Source organism: Stenella coeruleoalba, assembly GCF_951394435.1.
Source record: "Stenella coeruleoalba genome assembly, chromosome: 16".
In the NCBI taxonomy this organism is placed as follows: Eukaryota; Metazoa; Chordata; class Mammalia; order Artiodactyla; family Delphinidae; genus Stenella; species Stenella coeruleoalba.
In genome coordinates, this window is record NC_137162.1 from 561,119 (window position 1) to 573,954 (window position 12,836).

General features: G+C 65.1%; 1 protein-coding gene and 1 long non-coding RNA gene across 2 annotated transcripts; both read right to left on the reverse strand.

The window, feature by feature from the left end:
* Window positions 1-2,550: 2,550 nt before the first annotated feature.
* On the reverse strand, window positions 2,551-4,962 carry LOC307175388. The gene is made up of 3 exons (XR_013824328.1): window positions 4,353-4,962; window positions 3,769-3,812; window positions 2,551-3,285 (listed from the first exon to the last, which is right to left on the reverse strand). It is a non-coding gene; the product is annotated as an uncharacterized lncRNA (long non-coding RNA).
* Window positions 4,963-6,778: 1,816 nt separating this feature from the next.
* VENTX (VENT homeobox) lies at window positions 6,779-9,721 on the reverse strand (the record flags this gene model as incomplete). The annotated part of the gene is given in 7 exon segments (XM_079900021.1): window positions 6,779-7,052; window positions 7,054-7,094; window positions 7,097-7,165; window positions 7,209-7,624; window positions 8,572-8,594; window positions 8,596-8,827; window positions 9,637-9,721. Coding segments are annotated over 7 exon segments (1,140 nt in total).
* Between the last annotated feature and the right edge of the window lie 3,115 nt (window positions 9,722-12,836).

Here is a 12,836-nt window from a genome sequence, read left to right on the forward strand (position 1 = left end):
AAAGTGGAAGTAGGGGCCTAAGGGGGTGACGGGAGCAGGGCCAGCGGCACAGCGGCAGACGGCTCGGGGTCCACACACCGGAGACGCTGGGCAGGGGCCACAAGACTCAGGCTGCTGTCCCCGCCCCGCTTCTCTTTGCCTTTGTGGATGCAAACAATGGTTTGTAATTAGCAGGCACTGATTTTATAATCAGGACCCTAAGATTAAGACAAGGGAAGGCCTCCGAGGTGCTTCGGAGCAGCAGGGCCTCCCGCACCCATCCCTCCTCCAACTCCCTGTCTCTGTCTCTATCAATCTGCCTCTCACTTCCTCTCCTGCAGGCCCATCGCCCACCCACCTGAGGAGCCCAAGGTCAAGGGTGCAAGTGTTTCCCAAGAGCCGAGGGAGGCAGCTTCGAGGGGGGAGGGTCAAGGGCGATGGAGGCTCCGGACGATGGAGGCCCCGGGGTGAGGGAGCAGGACCCCAAGTGGTTCTGCAGAGAACAGGGGCCTGAGCAGATGGTCCCAGAGCCACCACTCGAGGTGGGGCTTCACCCATCAGCCTGAGACTCAGCAGACGGCCCCCATCGGGCCTCTGAGCTCCTGGAGCCGGGGGGAGGGGGTCTTCCTCTACCAAGGGCCCCTCCCCTGCCCAGCAGAGGTCGGGGTCTGACACCCACTTTGTGGCCCCATACAGCCCAGAGGTCGGCCTGGCCCCTCCCGCCCGCCCAGGAGAGCCGTGAGCAACTGCTCACTGGCGTCTTCTGACCCTGCGCCCACTGGCAGGCTGCACGGCCCCCAGAGGCCCTGGACTGCGGACAGTCTCCCAGCAGCGGTACCCGCCGCTTCCACGCAGCCCAGGGCCTGCAGATTCTCAGCCACACTGCTCGGCCAGGACGGGTCCAGGCCACGGGGGGCATGTGTCAGGAGGGACTGGCACATCCACGGGCGTGGGTGGCTGCTCTCCCGCCTGGCTCCCCTCACACGCCCACCTGTGCCCTCCGCCTGCCTGTGCCACCCAGGAGTCCCTCAGCTGGGGTCTGGTGCAACAGTCCCGAGGCCCCACTGGTCGGCTGAGAGCCCGAGGGGCTGCTGCACACACACCACACATGCATGCAGACACACACACACCACACATGCACGCAGACACACACACACCACACATGCACGCAGACACACACACACCACACATGCATGCAGACACACACACCACACATGCATGCAGACACACACACACCACACATGCATGCAGACACACACACACCACACATGCATGCAGACACAGACACACCAGAGCTGGTCTGGGGCAAAGTGAGGGCAGGGGGGTCCTGTCTGGACCCTTAGGCAGGGAGGGGGACTGTCCCTGGTCCTGGAGGCGCGGACCACCCCAGGGGCGGAGGGGGAGTAGAGGCTGGGTGCTGCAAAGGAGGGGCCCCTGGGACCCAGGGGACAGGTGGGGGACGTGATGGCCAATCAGTTTCAGACTCAGGCCACCACTTCTGCTGTTCCCCGCAGGTCAGGAATGTTCGTGAGCAGAGTGGGGACGCTTGCCCGTGTGGAGCCAGCTGCCCCCCGCCGCAGGTACTGACTGCGCCCGCGCCCACACACAGTGGGAGGCTGAGCTGCCCTCCTGGGGCCCCTGGGCCTGGGAAAGGGGTGGCGCACCTGTGTGTGTCTCTGGGTGAGAAGCCCTGGATCTTCAATCAGCTGTCCCCTGGGTGCCGCTCCCTCGCCTGTCCCTACAGTGTCCCCCCAAGACTGCAGAGCCCCTGCCCTTTTCCAGACAGCCTGGGGCCCTGGGGCAGAGCTGAGCACACGGCGGGCAGGTGTGCGGCCAGGCAGAGCTCCCCCACCGGATCCTCTGGACTCCGGGCAGCCCCAGTCCCAGGCGGCCTCCTGAGGCAGGGGTCCTGGGGCTCCATGGCCAGGGCAGGAGGCTGGGAGGCCGGGAGGGGAGGGGAGAGGTGCCACCTCCCTGGAGGCTCTCTCTCCCCTGTGTGTTCTGGGCCGTGACGCAAGCAGAGGCTCGTGGGGAGATAAGGTCCGGAGGAGGCTGCCGGCCAGGGCTGGCCCGGTCCCAGGTCCTGGCCAGCAGCCCCCGGCTCCGTGGGCCTCACCGCCCGCATGCCGAGGCTGGGCGCTCTGCTCAGAGCGGGTCTTTGTGCCCCAATCTCGCAGGTGCGGGGGCGGGCGGGGTCCTTGGCACAGAGCAGCCCGTGACCGCACGTGATGGCCGCTGCTCCGGGTGCTGCCCGCCAAGGTCTCCGCCTCGCATAAAGGGGCGCCCGGCGGCCGCAGTGGCAGAGCCCGCAATCAGCAAGCGGCTCTCCTCCTCGCTCCCGGCCCCGCTCGCCCGCAGAGACCGCGGACCCGAGGCTGACCAGGTAAGGCCCAGCCGGCCTCCCTGCCTCCGCCTCAGCCCACCAGCCCATCCCGCTCACTCGCACCCACAGGACGCCTGCAGCCGCCCAGCCGAGCCCGCAGCTCGTCCCCGCGCCTCACCTGACCCAGGTCGGACCCTCCTGGACCCGCGTCCGTGCCGGCCACGCTGCTCGCTGTTCCTTTTTCCTATGCATATACTTCTTTGAGGGTCTGGCCTAAAGAGGTGTAGGGCATGGGAAAATGGGGCGCCGAGGTCCTGCCGCGCTGCAGAGCCCATTCCCCGCCACGCACCTGCCTCTGGACCTGCTTCCACGTCCTGCACGCTGGATCGGGGATGGCTCCGGATGACGGGGCCAGGGGGTCCTTGCCCTCCTCCATCAGGACGATGTATGGGGGGCAGTGGGGGCAGGGAGAGGGAGGGGTCGCCCGTCCTAGGACAAGAAGATCGGGTAATCTTCGCTTCTGTGCGTGCCCTAGAGCTGCGGACGGCGTGGTCCAGGCCCTGCCCCTGCAGGCGCGTGGGAGAGGGGCTGAGCAGGCCCCTGCTCCACGGTGACTGTCACTGGGGCTGCCCTGAAAAGTTATAGAAGGTGCCGGAACAGGAGCGGGGGCAGCCCGTTTGGGACCACTGCGGGGTCTGGGTCTGGGACCAGGGGGCTCGGATGTGCAGAGAAGCGGGGCGGGGGGAGGGCGTCAGCGGGGGCTGCCGCAGGGATGCTGTCTCCACCTTCATCACACTTGTAACGAGTGTGAGTGTATTTTCCCTTCGGAAAGGTCAATAAAGGTGACTTCTTGTAAAGTTCAGTGTGGAAAAGCTTTGACCGTTGAAGCGCTGAAAGCAAAGCTCCCTCCGTCGTGTTTCTTCTCGTCCATGCTGGTGGGGGCAGGGGGGCACATCAGTAAGAATGAGTGGTCTTGAGGGAACCTGATAAAAAAATACGTCAACATGAGGGAATGAAACGACTCCCAGACACATCAGCTGGGGGGGGGGCAGTGGGGTGGGGGGCTTTCTGATAACCAGGGTCACGGGGGCGGGACACTCCCCGGGCCTGGAGGCGCCAGGTGGGCGGGCCAGGGCTCCCAGGGATGGAGTGCGCACAGCCTGCCCCCCAGCGCTGCCTGGGGCGCCGGCTCGCTGGTCCAGGTGGGACTCCCTGGCTCTGGAGCCTGTTGGCCTTAACATCCTGCGGCAGGAAAAGGGACAGAAGGAGCCCAGTGAACTGAGAGCTTCAGCAGTGACGCTCAGGCTTATCTTATCGGCTGATCAGCCCAGCGAACGGAGCTCCCTGCCCCCACAGTGCCACTCTCCATCTGGCCCATCGTCACCAGGGGGCTGGGGGCTGGCTCTGCTGGTGAGGCTCCCCCTGGACCACTGAGAGTATCGAAGGGAAGCAGGTATATACAATACCCTGAGTGCACGAGGAACAGTGACCGGATCCAGACACCTGTTTCCTGTGACGGGGAGAGAGGTGGGTTGCAGGCACGGCTGGATCCAGGCAGCCAGTGGCTCTGCCTTGCTCTCTACCATATCCTCCTGTCAGCAGCTGCAGGGTATGGCTCCTGGGCCCAGGGAGGGAAACCCTTCAGAGTCACTGCAGCTGGCCGCGCATACCCTCCCCTTGGGCCCTGACTTGCCCCAGCTGCAGGGTGGGGTCCCTTGTGGGCGGCTCCCTCGGCAGGGAGATGGGCCAGGAGTCCCCACCAGGAGGTCGAGCAGAGCAGGCCAGTGTGTCCTGTATCAGCTCTGGTTCAGCTGGGGAGCACACAGAACAGCCTGGGGCCAGGCAGCCCTCGGAAAAGCCAGGTGACGCCCCTACAGGCCGCCAGTCGCAGGGGCCCCTGCCCCGTAAATGGTGGGGTGGGGCTCACAGAGGCACTGGGTGAATGATCCTACCCCACAAAGCTCAGCATGGCTTCCCTGGGGAGGGGTTTGCCTCCACCTGTCCCCTTGTCTCTTGCAATCACCACCACAGCTGGGAATGAGGATCTTACCGGCCTGGGAAGGGGGCAACACGGAGCCCTCCAGCTGCAGAGGCCTAGCTGGTCCTGCCGCCCCGCCGTGCGGCCCGGGTGGTCCTGACCCCTGGACAGCAATGGTCTCTGATGTGGCAGGTCCTCTGCCACCAGGGGCCACTGAAGCGGGAGGAGGACCGAGAATCTGTGCGGTCATGGGGGGGAGATGCTCCCACACCCTTAAGGGGGCTTGGCAGTGCCGCGTCTGTTCTGCAAGCCCCTCTGCTATGGGGCCTGTGCGGGTGGCCTGGCTGAGAGGACCCATTCTTGATCCACAACCAGGCGTCACTGCCTGGGCGCCAAGAACTGGGTGGCTCAGAACTGGGTGGGGGAGGGCAGAGGGATGTGCCTGGCCCTAGGAAGGGGAGGGGCTGACACCCAAGCAGCCCCGCCCAGCACCTCCTATGACAACCGCAGACAGAAAAGTTTAGAGCAAGACAGACAGCCCGTGGACCCCGCCAGCTGGTTCCGCTCTATGTACCTTATCGTGTGGGTTTGGCACCTTCTGTATGTAAGTTTCAGGCATGAGGCCCTGCAGACTGTCACCAGGTCTGGCTCCCAAACCAGAGGAGGTGGACCTGGCAGAGCCGTGGGCTCTCCCGTTTCCACCCGGTTCCTGCTCAAGGCCGGCTGCCCCCGCCAGTGTCCACTGCAAAGTCCCCGTTTCCCTAAACTGGGATTTAGACTGTTCTGCCCAGTCCCTGCCAGCGGGTGGGGCTCTAACGCGCCTGTCTGAGCAGCAGGACGGAAGCAGGGCTTGGGAAGCCTGGTCCCACCAGTCACTGCTGGTCATGACAACCGCGGGCTAGAGAGCACCAGGTAAGGGGGCACCGCTGCCCAGAAGTGGGTGGAGGTTGCAGACAAGTGACACCCAAAGCCCTGGGAGCGGGGGCGACAGCACTCAGGCAAAAGACACACAGACACAGGGACATACGCAGACACAGGGACACACACACATCACGGGACACACACACAGAGGCGCACACACACACATCACGGGACACAGACGTTGAGGATCGCTCAGCTTCCCCTGAACCACTGGGTAGCTTGGAAGGAACGAGACAAGCTAGACTCTGGCTAAGATTTTAGGGTCGAGAGAGAATCCAGGCAGAGGCTTAGGCTCTTCTGAACCAAAGGTTAGAACAGCTGAAACCACACGGACCTGTACCTGTTTAAGCGAATCCTGACCCACAGGAAACCCTGAACAAGCAGCTCCACACAGCTGTAAAAGGCCCACCTCTGGAAAGAAAGCCACAACCGCAGTGCGGTACCAGGGCCCACACCGCGCTACTGCGGAACTCGGCCAAATCCCAAAGGCTCCAAGCGGCCTTCGGCAGCCGCCCCCACACTGGCCCGGCTCTATCCTCCGACACCCAGGCTTCTGCTTCTCGCACGGCGGCTTTCTGCTCGGAACCCACCCTCCACAGCGAGCAGGAGGTCTCAGGGTATCTGCCCCTCATTGCCTTCCTGCCTGGCAGGCCCCAGGGCGCACCTTCACCCACCCAGCTGTGCCTCGCTGCCCTTCCCCGATCACCTGCCTCTTCCTCAATCCCTCCTGCTCTCCCCCAAAGCACTCCTGTACTGAATACCCAGGTCCTCTCTGAACTGGCCCTTCACTGCGGTATCCGGGCATCACCCCCACGCCCCGGCTCGCCCACTGTCACCCATGCGGCGCAGACACCCTTTGAGTGCCGTGTCAGAACCCTCCGGAAAGTTTGCACCCCCGGCTCTTTCCTCCAGTGGTGAGGCGGCTTCCAGGCGCGCCTCGGGCAGGGAGGGGCCCTCTCTCTCCTGCTGCGGGGCACAGCCCTGCAGGCGAGGACAGAGGACAGCTCGGGGGGCGCAGGCCAGACGCTGCGTGGGTCCTTCCTCAGCAAAGGGAGGCGCAGGGCAGCGCAGGGGGCAGCCCCTGGCTCACACGCGCTCACCGTCAGTTCCTTTCCTGTTTCCAGCTTTGGGGTCGTGGTTAACGTGGAATTCAAACGCCAAAAGGTGAGAATCACGTTCACTTCCTCCCAATCCTGCCGGTTTCCATTTTCATGCACAAAGTCTGGAAGCACATAGCATAAGAATTCGACTTCATTTACCCTAACTGGAAACCTTCTATTGAATAAGTTACCCTCAACGAAGGGTAACGTTACCCCCGTGTGTGAGGGCGTCAGAGCCCGGCGCAACACAGTCCACTTTGGCCTTTGACTGTTTGCTGACCCATCACTTCCTAGACCAACCCTTTGGCAACTTTCAGGTATGAAGTGGCTCTGAAACGCCTTCGACTGTAAACCCTCCACAGTCCTAAGGCCGGAAGGTTCCAGGTGCCACCGGTCTCAGGCCCACACGGGATCACCGTGTCTCTGCAGGTAGATGCCAGACACAGCTCTGCACGGAGGCCCAGTGTCTGACAGGCCTCAGCTGCGGGCTTCTGGGCAGCCACACATCCTTAAAAGACATCCCGGGTCTCCGGCAGGGCGCACACGTGCCAGGCTCCCCAGGGCAAAGCTGGGCTCAGCGTGTGCACCGGGCTCCCGGCGTCTGGGGGGCTGCCTGCCGCACGAGGCCCACGCAGAAGCCAGGGAGGCTGGTTCCGCTCGGCAGGGACCCCAGAAGGAGCCCAGAGGCTGGGCCAGAGCTGGGGGCCCAGGCAAGGATGCCCATGGGCACAGCAGTTGCAGGCCGCACACAGCCCAGGGCAGAGGGTGGGGGGGTCAGAGCGCCAGGTGCGCACGGAGTGCTGTGGGGAAGGGCGCGCTCAGCTGCGAGTCCTGCAGATGGCGTTTGTGTTTCACGCGGCGATTCTAAAACCGGGTGAGCAGGGCAACGACGGGCCACCCCCCTCACCTGCACTTCGGAGAGCTGCATCTCCCGGGCCAGCGGTGGGCCCCGGTAGCGGCGGTGCCGGAAGGAGCACACCAGGGCGCTGACCTGCCCCGCCGTGGAGGCTGTGCGCACACGGGGAGTCCGAGCGCCCTCTGCCTCCTGGCTCAGCCCTGAGGGAGGACGGGAGGGCACCCAGTCCGTGTGGCTGAAAGTGCTGCCTGGGGGGACAGGGCCCCCCACCCCGGGAGGTGCCACCAGCTGTGACCGCAGACGGTGCCGGCGGCGGGGCCTCAGGAGAGCAGCCCGCCCTCCAGCCTCCCGCTGGGCCAAGGCGACACCCCTCCTCGCCTTCAGCTTGAGTGTGGAGGGGGTCCAGAGGCGTGGATGTCGAAGAGGACGATGGAGTGGACAGCAATCCTGGCACCGGCCCCTCACCGCTGCCCAATGCTCCCTTCCAGAAACCAGTTTCTTTCACCCGCAGACAAGGAACTCTGACTCACGGGGCGGGGGGTGCAATGGGGGCTGGCGGAGCCCACCCTCGGCAAAGGCCTGCGGTCTGGGGAAGCCCTCCCGTGGACTCCCCGTGTACCCAGGCTCTGTCTCCTGCACGTCTGTTCTCTGATTTCTAATTATGAGATAGGGCAGCACTAAGAACCCCCATGAGGTGAAGATGTGTCCATGGTCATTATTAAAACTTTTTAAAAAATGCAAACTTACAGATAATACCAGCCCCACTTTTGGCCACGTAGGACTTGACACCTAAGAGCAGTGATTAAGTCACAAAGACTAAAAGACAGACGAAGAAAGCCCCCTCCGCCAACGACAAAGCGTTCCGTCAAGTCTGGAAACCACGGGAAGCTCACAAGGACAGAAGCACGGTGGGCTCCGGGCCGTGCTGTCCCTAAACAGCCCTGCAGGACTCCAGGTGGCCGGCGAACAGGCCGCAGTCCGGATGCCGAACGAAGGCACCCGGCTTCGCAGGAGGAGCCATGGTGGGCCCTCCGAACTGAGCAGTTTCGTGACCTGCGAGACGCACTTACCTGTGACCCTCTTGCAGAAGTGGGCCCCAAGGACTTAGAGCTTGAAGGCCATGTGTACCGAGTGTAAGGTGGGCATCCTGGCTCAGAGAGGGTGGGGGCAGCCCCTCCAGGGCGGGGGGGGGGAGAGAAGTTCCAAGGGGTCTGAGCAGGGAAGACCGCCACTGTGGTTTCTGCTTCCGAGAAGGGTTCACCGGCTGGAGGGGTCCGGCACAACCCGCAAGCCCCAGCCCTGCAAAGAATGCCCCACCTGTGGCCGGAGTACACAGATGTGTGACCCTGCTCCAGAAACCTCCCCGGCTCCCTTCCCAGCCTGGGAAGGGAGGCCCCCCAATCCCCACACCTACCAGGTGTGGGCGTCCCTGGCGCACACTCCTGAGGACTTCACCTCCTCCTTGCCCACGGTCTGGGGGTGGTCCCCTCTGCTGCACACCTGGGCTGGGACAGACAGGCTCCCCTGGGAGACTTTGGCGGGCCTGGCGGTGTGTGCTGGCCCCGCACAGCTTCTCTGGGAGACCCGGTCCCCTGAGCCAAAGCTGGAGGCTGGCTCGCAGGCACCAGGAAAGGCGGAGGAGGGAGGCTTTGTTGGGTGGTGCGGCCACACTCAGGATCCGCCTCTGGACAGATGGTGGGGGCTGGGACCGGGGTGCCCCGGCCGCGCAGGAGGGCCAGGAGGAGCACAGGGTCCGCCTCAGTCTTGGCAGGGCTGGGCTGCACTTATAAGCTCAGGAGGAGCGGGGTAGGTGGGAGGTGGGTTTGCAAAGAGGACCCAAATGCCCCCCACAGATAAGTAGCACCTAATTGCCTTCAATTCAGAGGCACAAAGGAGGCCATTCACACCTCCCCCGGCTTCAAGATGTCTGGGGGAGGGGCGGGTCTGTGTCCCCGGTGAAGGGAGAGGTGGTAACTGAGGACCTGTTACAGCCTTTCATCTCCCCCCACCCCCACCCGGCTGGCCTGGGCTGCCGGAAGGCGAGGACGGCCCCTTCCCACCCAGCACCCCGGCTGGGAGCCTGTCCTGTGGAGTGCCGAGCTATCTCCTCTGTCCAACTTGCCCCCGAGGGTCTGCAGTGCCAGAGGTGACAGGTGTGCACACCGAGGGGGTCAGGGGTCCACATCACTACTCCCAGCAACAGGGTGGGCTTGGACAGGGTGTCTGCTGCAGCCTGCTGTCCTGCTTGGTAGGAATGTGGGCGGGCAACTAGCCAGACAGGGTGGGGAGGGGCTGGTCAGAGAGGGTCCCTCGGGCTCCGCTGGCCCTTCTCTCTCTCCACCCCCCAGCCCCTGCCCAGACCCTCTGCTAGGTTTCACTCTGGTGCCACAGGAGCTGTCTCCAGATTCGGGTGACAGGAAGAAAGGGGGTCTGCTGGCTCAGGACGTGGATGACTCCACGTCTGGCTCCCACGAGGAACCGAGCAGGAAGGACAGGCGAGCCACCGTGCTCCGCTGTGGGTCCCCGACCGCTTCGGGCTCCGCTGTGCTGCTGCCTGGCTCCATCCCGTGGTGGCCAGGAGGGCGCAGGGTTCCTGCGGACTGAGAAGCCCAGGCCGCACGGGCTAGCCTAGGGACAGTCACCCTGTCCGAGTCCCCTGTGCCGCCAGCGCCTCACTACTCACTGGCCCCGTCCGTGCCCCTGGCCCCAAGCTGGCCTCGGGGAAGGGGGCGGCGAGTTCTGGGGCGCCCGTGCTCCGTGGGGTGGCGGCGGGGTCAGCGGGACCTCTCCTCTAACCTTGGCCGGACCGCGTCTGTCTCCTTCACGCCACCAGGCAGACGAACACGTGGCGCGCTGTAGACGACCGCAGGGCGCCGCTGCGGGGACCCGCCGGCGGGAGCTGCGACCCCCGGAGCGCGGGCTCTGAGTCGGCGCGGCGCCCCCGGCGGCCGAACTCGGCCCCCAGCCCGCCGCAGGGCTTCAGAGCGGTCGGGTCGAGCCCGCAGCCTGGACTCCCAGGGGCGCCGGCGCCAGTTTGGGTGGGGCATCGAGGCCGCCCCCGAGCCCGCCCCGCGGACATCAAAGGCCCCACGGGCTTCGCCTTGGGATTAACACCCCAACCCCGCCCTCGAGTCCCTCCGTCTGGGGAGGGGTCGGTGAGGTGTGAGCCGGGCACACCGGGGAGGAGCCGGGCACACCGGGGAGGAGCCGGGGTCGCGGACCCCGCGTCTTCCTCCCGCCCCCGGGCCAGCCCAGTTCGGTCACCGGACCCTGAGGGGTGAGGCTGGGGATTTAACTCACTCGCCGTGTGTCGCGCGGGGTGTCTTGTGAGATTACTGCACGGTGTCCTGGAAATCGCGTGTCCCCAGGGCTGCTCCAAGGACGCCCGGGGGCAGGCTTCTAAGTGCCGCCGCGACAGTGTCTGCTCCCCTACCAGCGACAGCGGCCAAGCTGGGGGGGCTGGGGGGCGGGTACGCGGAGCCCCTCCGGGTGGAGGCGGGGCGGTGCCTGCCCAGCGCGGCAAAGAGAAGTAAACCCCCGCCCCACGACTGCTGCAGCTGCACAGAACGCGCGGGACAGGCGCCCTCTAGGGAACAGGGAACACTTGTTGGGAATTACTGCATTTTGTGCTCAAAAGCGGTGATTTATGAAATGTCAGGCATTAACAGGTACCACGCCTTTTAAACCCCAGTTTTAGCATCTCTTCCTTTCTAATCTTTCAGGGCCGGCGGCCACTCGGTCTTTTGTCCCCACACGAGCACCATCCTCCGCGCCCACCACCCAGTTCTGCTGGGCGACCCCCTCCCTAATCCGGGACCCTCCTCTAATGGCCCTGCCACCTCGACTTTCCCAGCCTCTACCTGAAGCTCCCCTTCCTGAGTCCTAAGGTGACCACACCTCCGCAGGTCAGACGGCCCCCCGCCCCGAGTCCCCCGCCAGCTCCCGGCTACTGCCTGGGGTGGCCCCTCTCTTCCTTCAGCACTGCCGCGGGCACAGGCCCGCTCTCTCCCGACCTGGCTGCCTCGTGTTCCCTGGGGTCTCCCCTCCCTCTAACCCTGGCTGCTCCAGTGACAGCTGTGTCACCCACGTCTGGCCTCAGCTTCCTCCCTCGGCTTGGGAGCAGCGTCCGGGGGTGCTAGGCCCTGCCCCTCTCCTGGCTCTGGGACCCACCTCCCGGGTTTGCTGCCCCTCTGCAACCCCGCTGCTGCCTTCTTCGGAGACCCGGTGATTAAGCGGAGGCGTGGCCTTGGCTCCAGGCAGCCGGCCTCGCACCGAATCCCGCGCATGCGCGCCACGGAGAGTCGCGTCCCTGCTGCGCCAGGTAGTGCGGGCTGGTGGAGGCGAGCGGTGAGCGGCGGCCCAACGTTCTCGAGTCCCGTCTACACTCGGAGGCCCTGCGGCCCGACCCAACCCGCGACCAAAGTCAACTCCCCCCCTTGCAAACGGGCTCTTCCAGCAGCCCCAGCCCTGCGTCCTGGCACCTGGTCCTGGGGGTTCAGTTGCCTAAATCCTTAGACCCGCCGAGTTCTCGCCATCACGGCCTCGACTAGTCCAGGCCACCACCACCGACAGCGGGGACGACCACGCCGAGGGAGGCCCCGCCCCTCCCAAGACCCCTTGTCCACGCCCACCCCCACCAAGAGGTGAGGCTGGTCCTGTGTGACCGCATCACTGCACCTCTGTCCCATCTCTCTCCAACGCCCCGTGGTCTCGCGAGGATCTCAGAGAGCCAGGGCCTCGGCTGTCCCCCCTCCCCCTCCCTCGCAGGTCGGCCCCTCCCCCGTCGCCACGCCCCTCCCCTAACCTCCCTCGTTGAAGCCCAGAGGGCGAGTTTGTGCTTCTGGTGGCGAGAACAGAGGTGTGAGTGTGGGGACGTGGTGGGCATGACCCTACCCCAGCTGGACGGTAGTCTGGGAGAGCACCCGGTGGGTGGGTGGTATCCGATCCCCAGGTTGCAGGTGTGATGAGGTAGAGCTCCGCACGCCCTCCCCTAGTTTGGGAAGGGGCTGCTCATGGGACCCCATCACATCTGTCTGGGTCTCCCTGTCGGGCGGGTGGGCGCCTCCCCTATGCCCCTTCCTTCCTAGGGGGCCAGGTAGAAGAGCTTCCTGCTGCTGCCCAAGGAACCTCAGCCCTGGACCTTGCCTCCCCCTGCCCCCCTCCATCCTGCCCTCAGAGGCTGCAGCAGGGCAGGCCGAGTGGACAGGCAGAGGCAGGGTGCACCTCCCACCCCCCAGCCCTCACCTCCCGTCCTCAAAACCACCGCCCTGAGGCTGGTGCTGTAGAGAGCATGGGGGCTGCAGCCCCCTCTGCTCACACCCTCCCCTCTGCAGCCCCCTCTGCTCACCGCCCCCCACCCCTCGCCAGGCCTCACCTTCCCTGCTCTGGTCAGCTGCCTCAGAAGCGATCCCAGCACCGGCTGATTCCCATCATGTCTCCCTTGGCAGGTGGGGGCTCCGCCATCCTCTGGTCCCGGGAAGGCCTCTGGCAGGAGGCGCTGGGCCACGCTGGGGTGTGGCCTCGTGCGGGCAAGGTCCTCCGAAAGAAGACAGACTGAATGTCACTGCCCGCAGCCAGGGCCTGTGGTCTTGCATCTGTCCCCCAGAGACACGGGTCCGAGTGGTAAGGGGGCGGGTTCAGGCTGCATTTGGTAAGTCCGCCGTAAGTCTGAGACTCAGA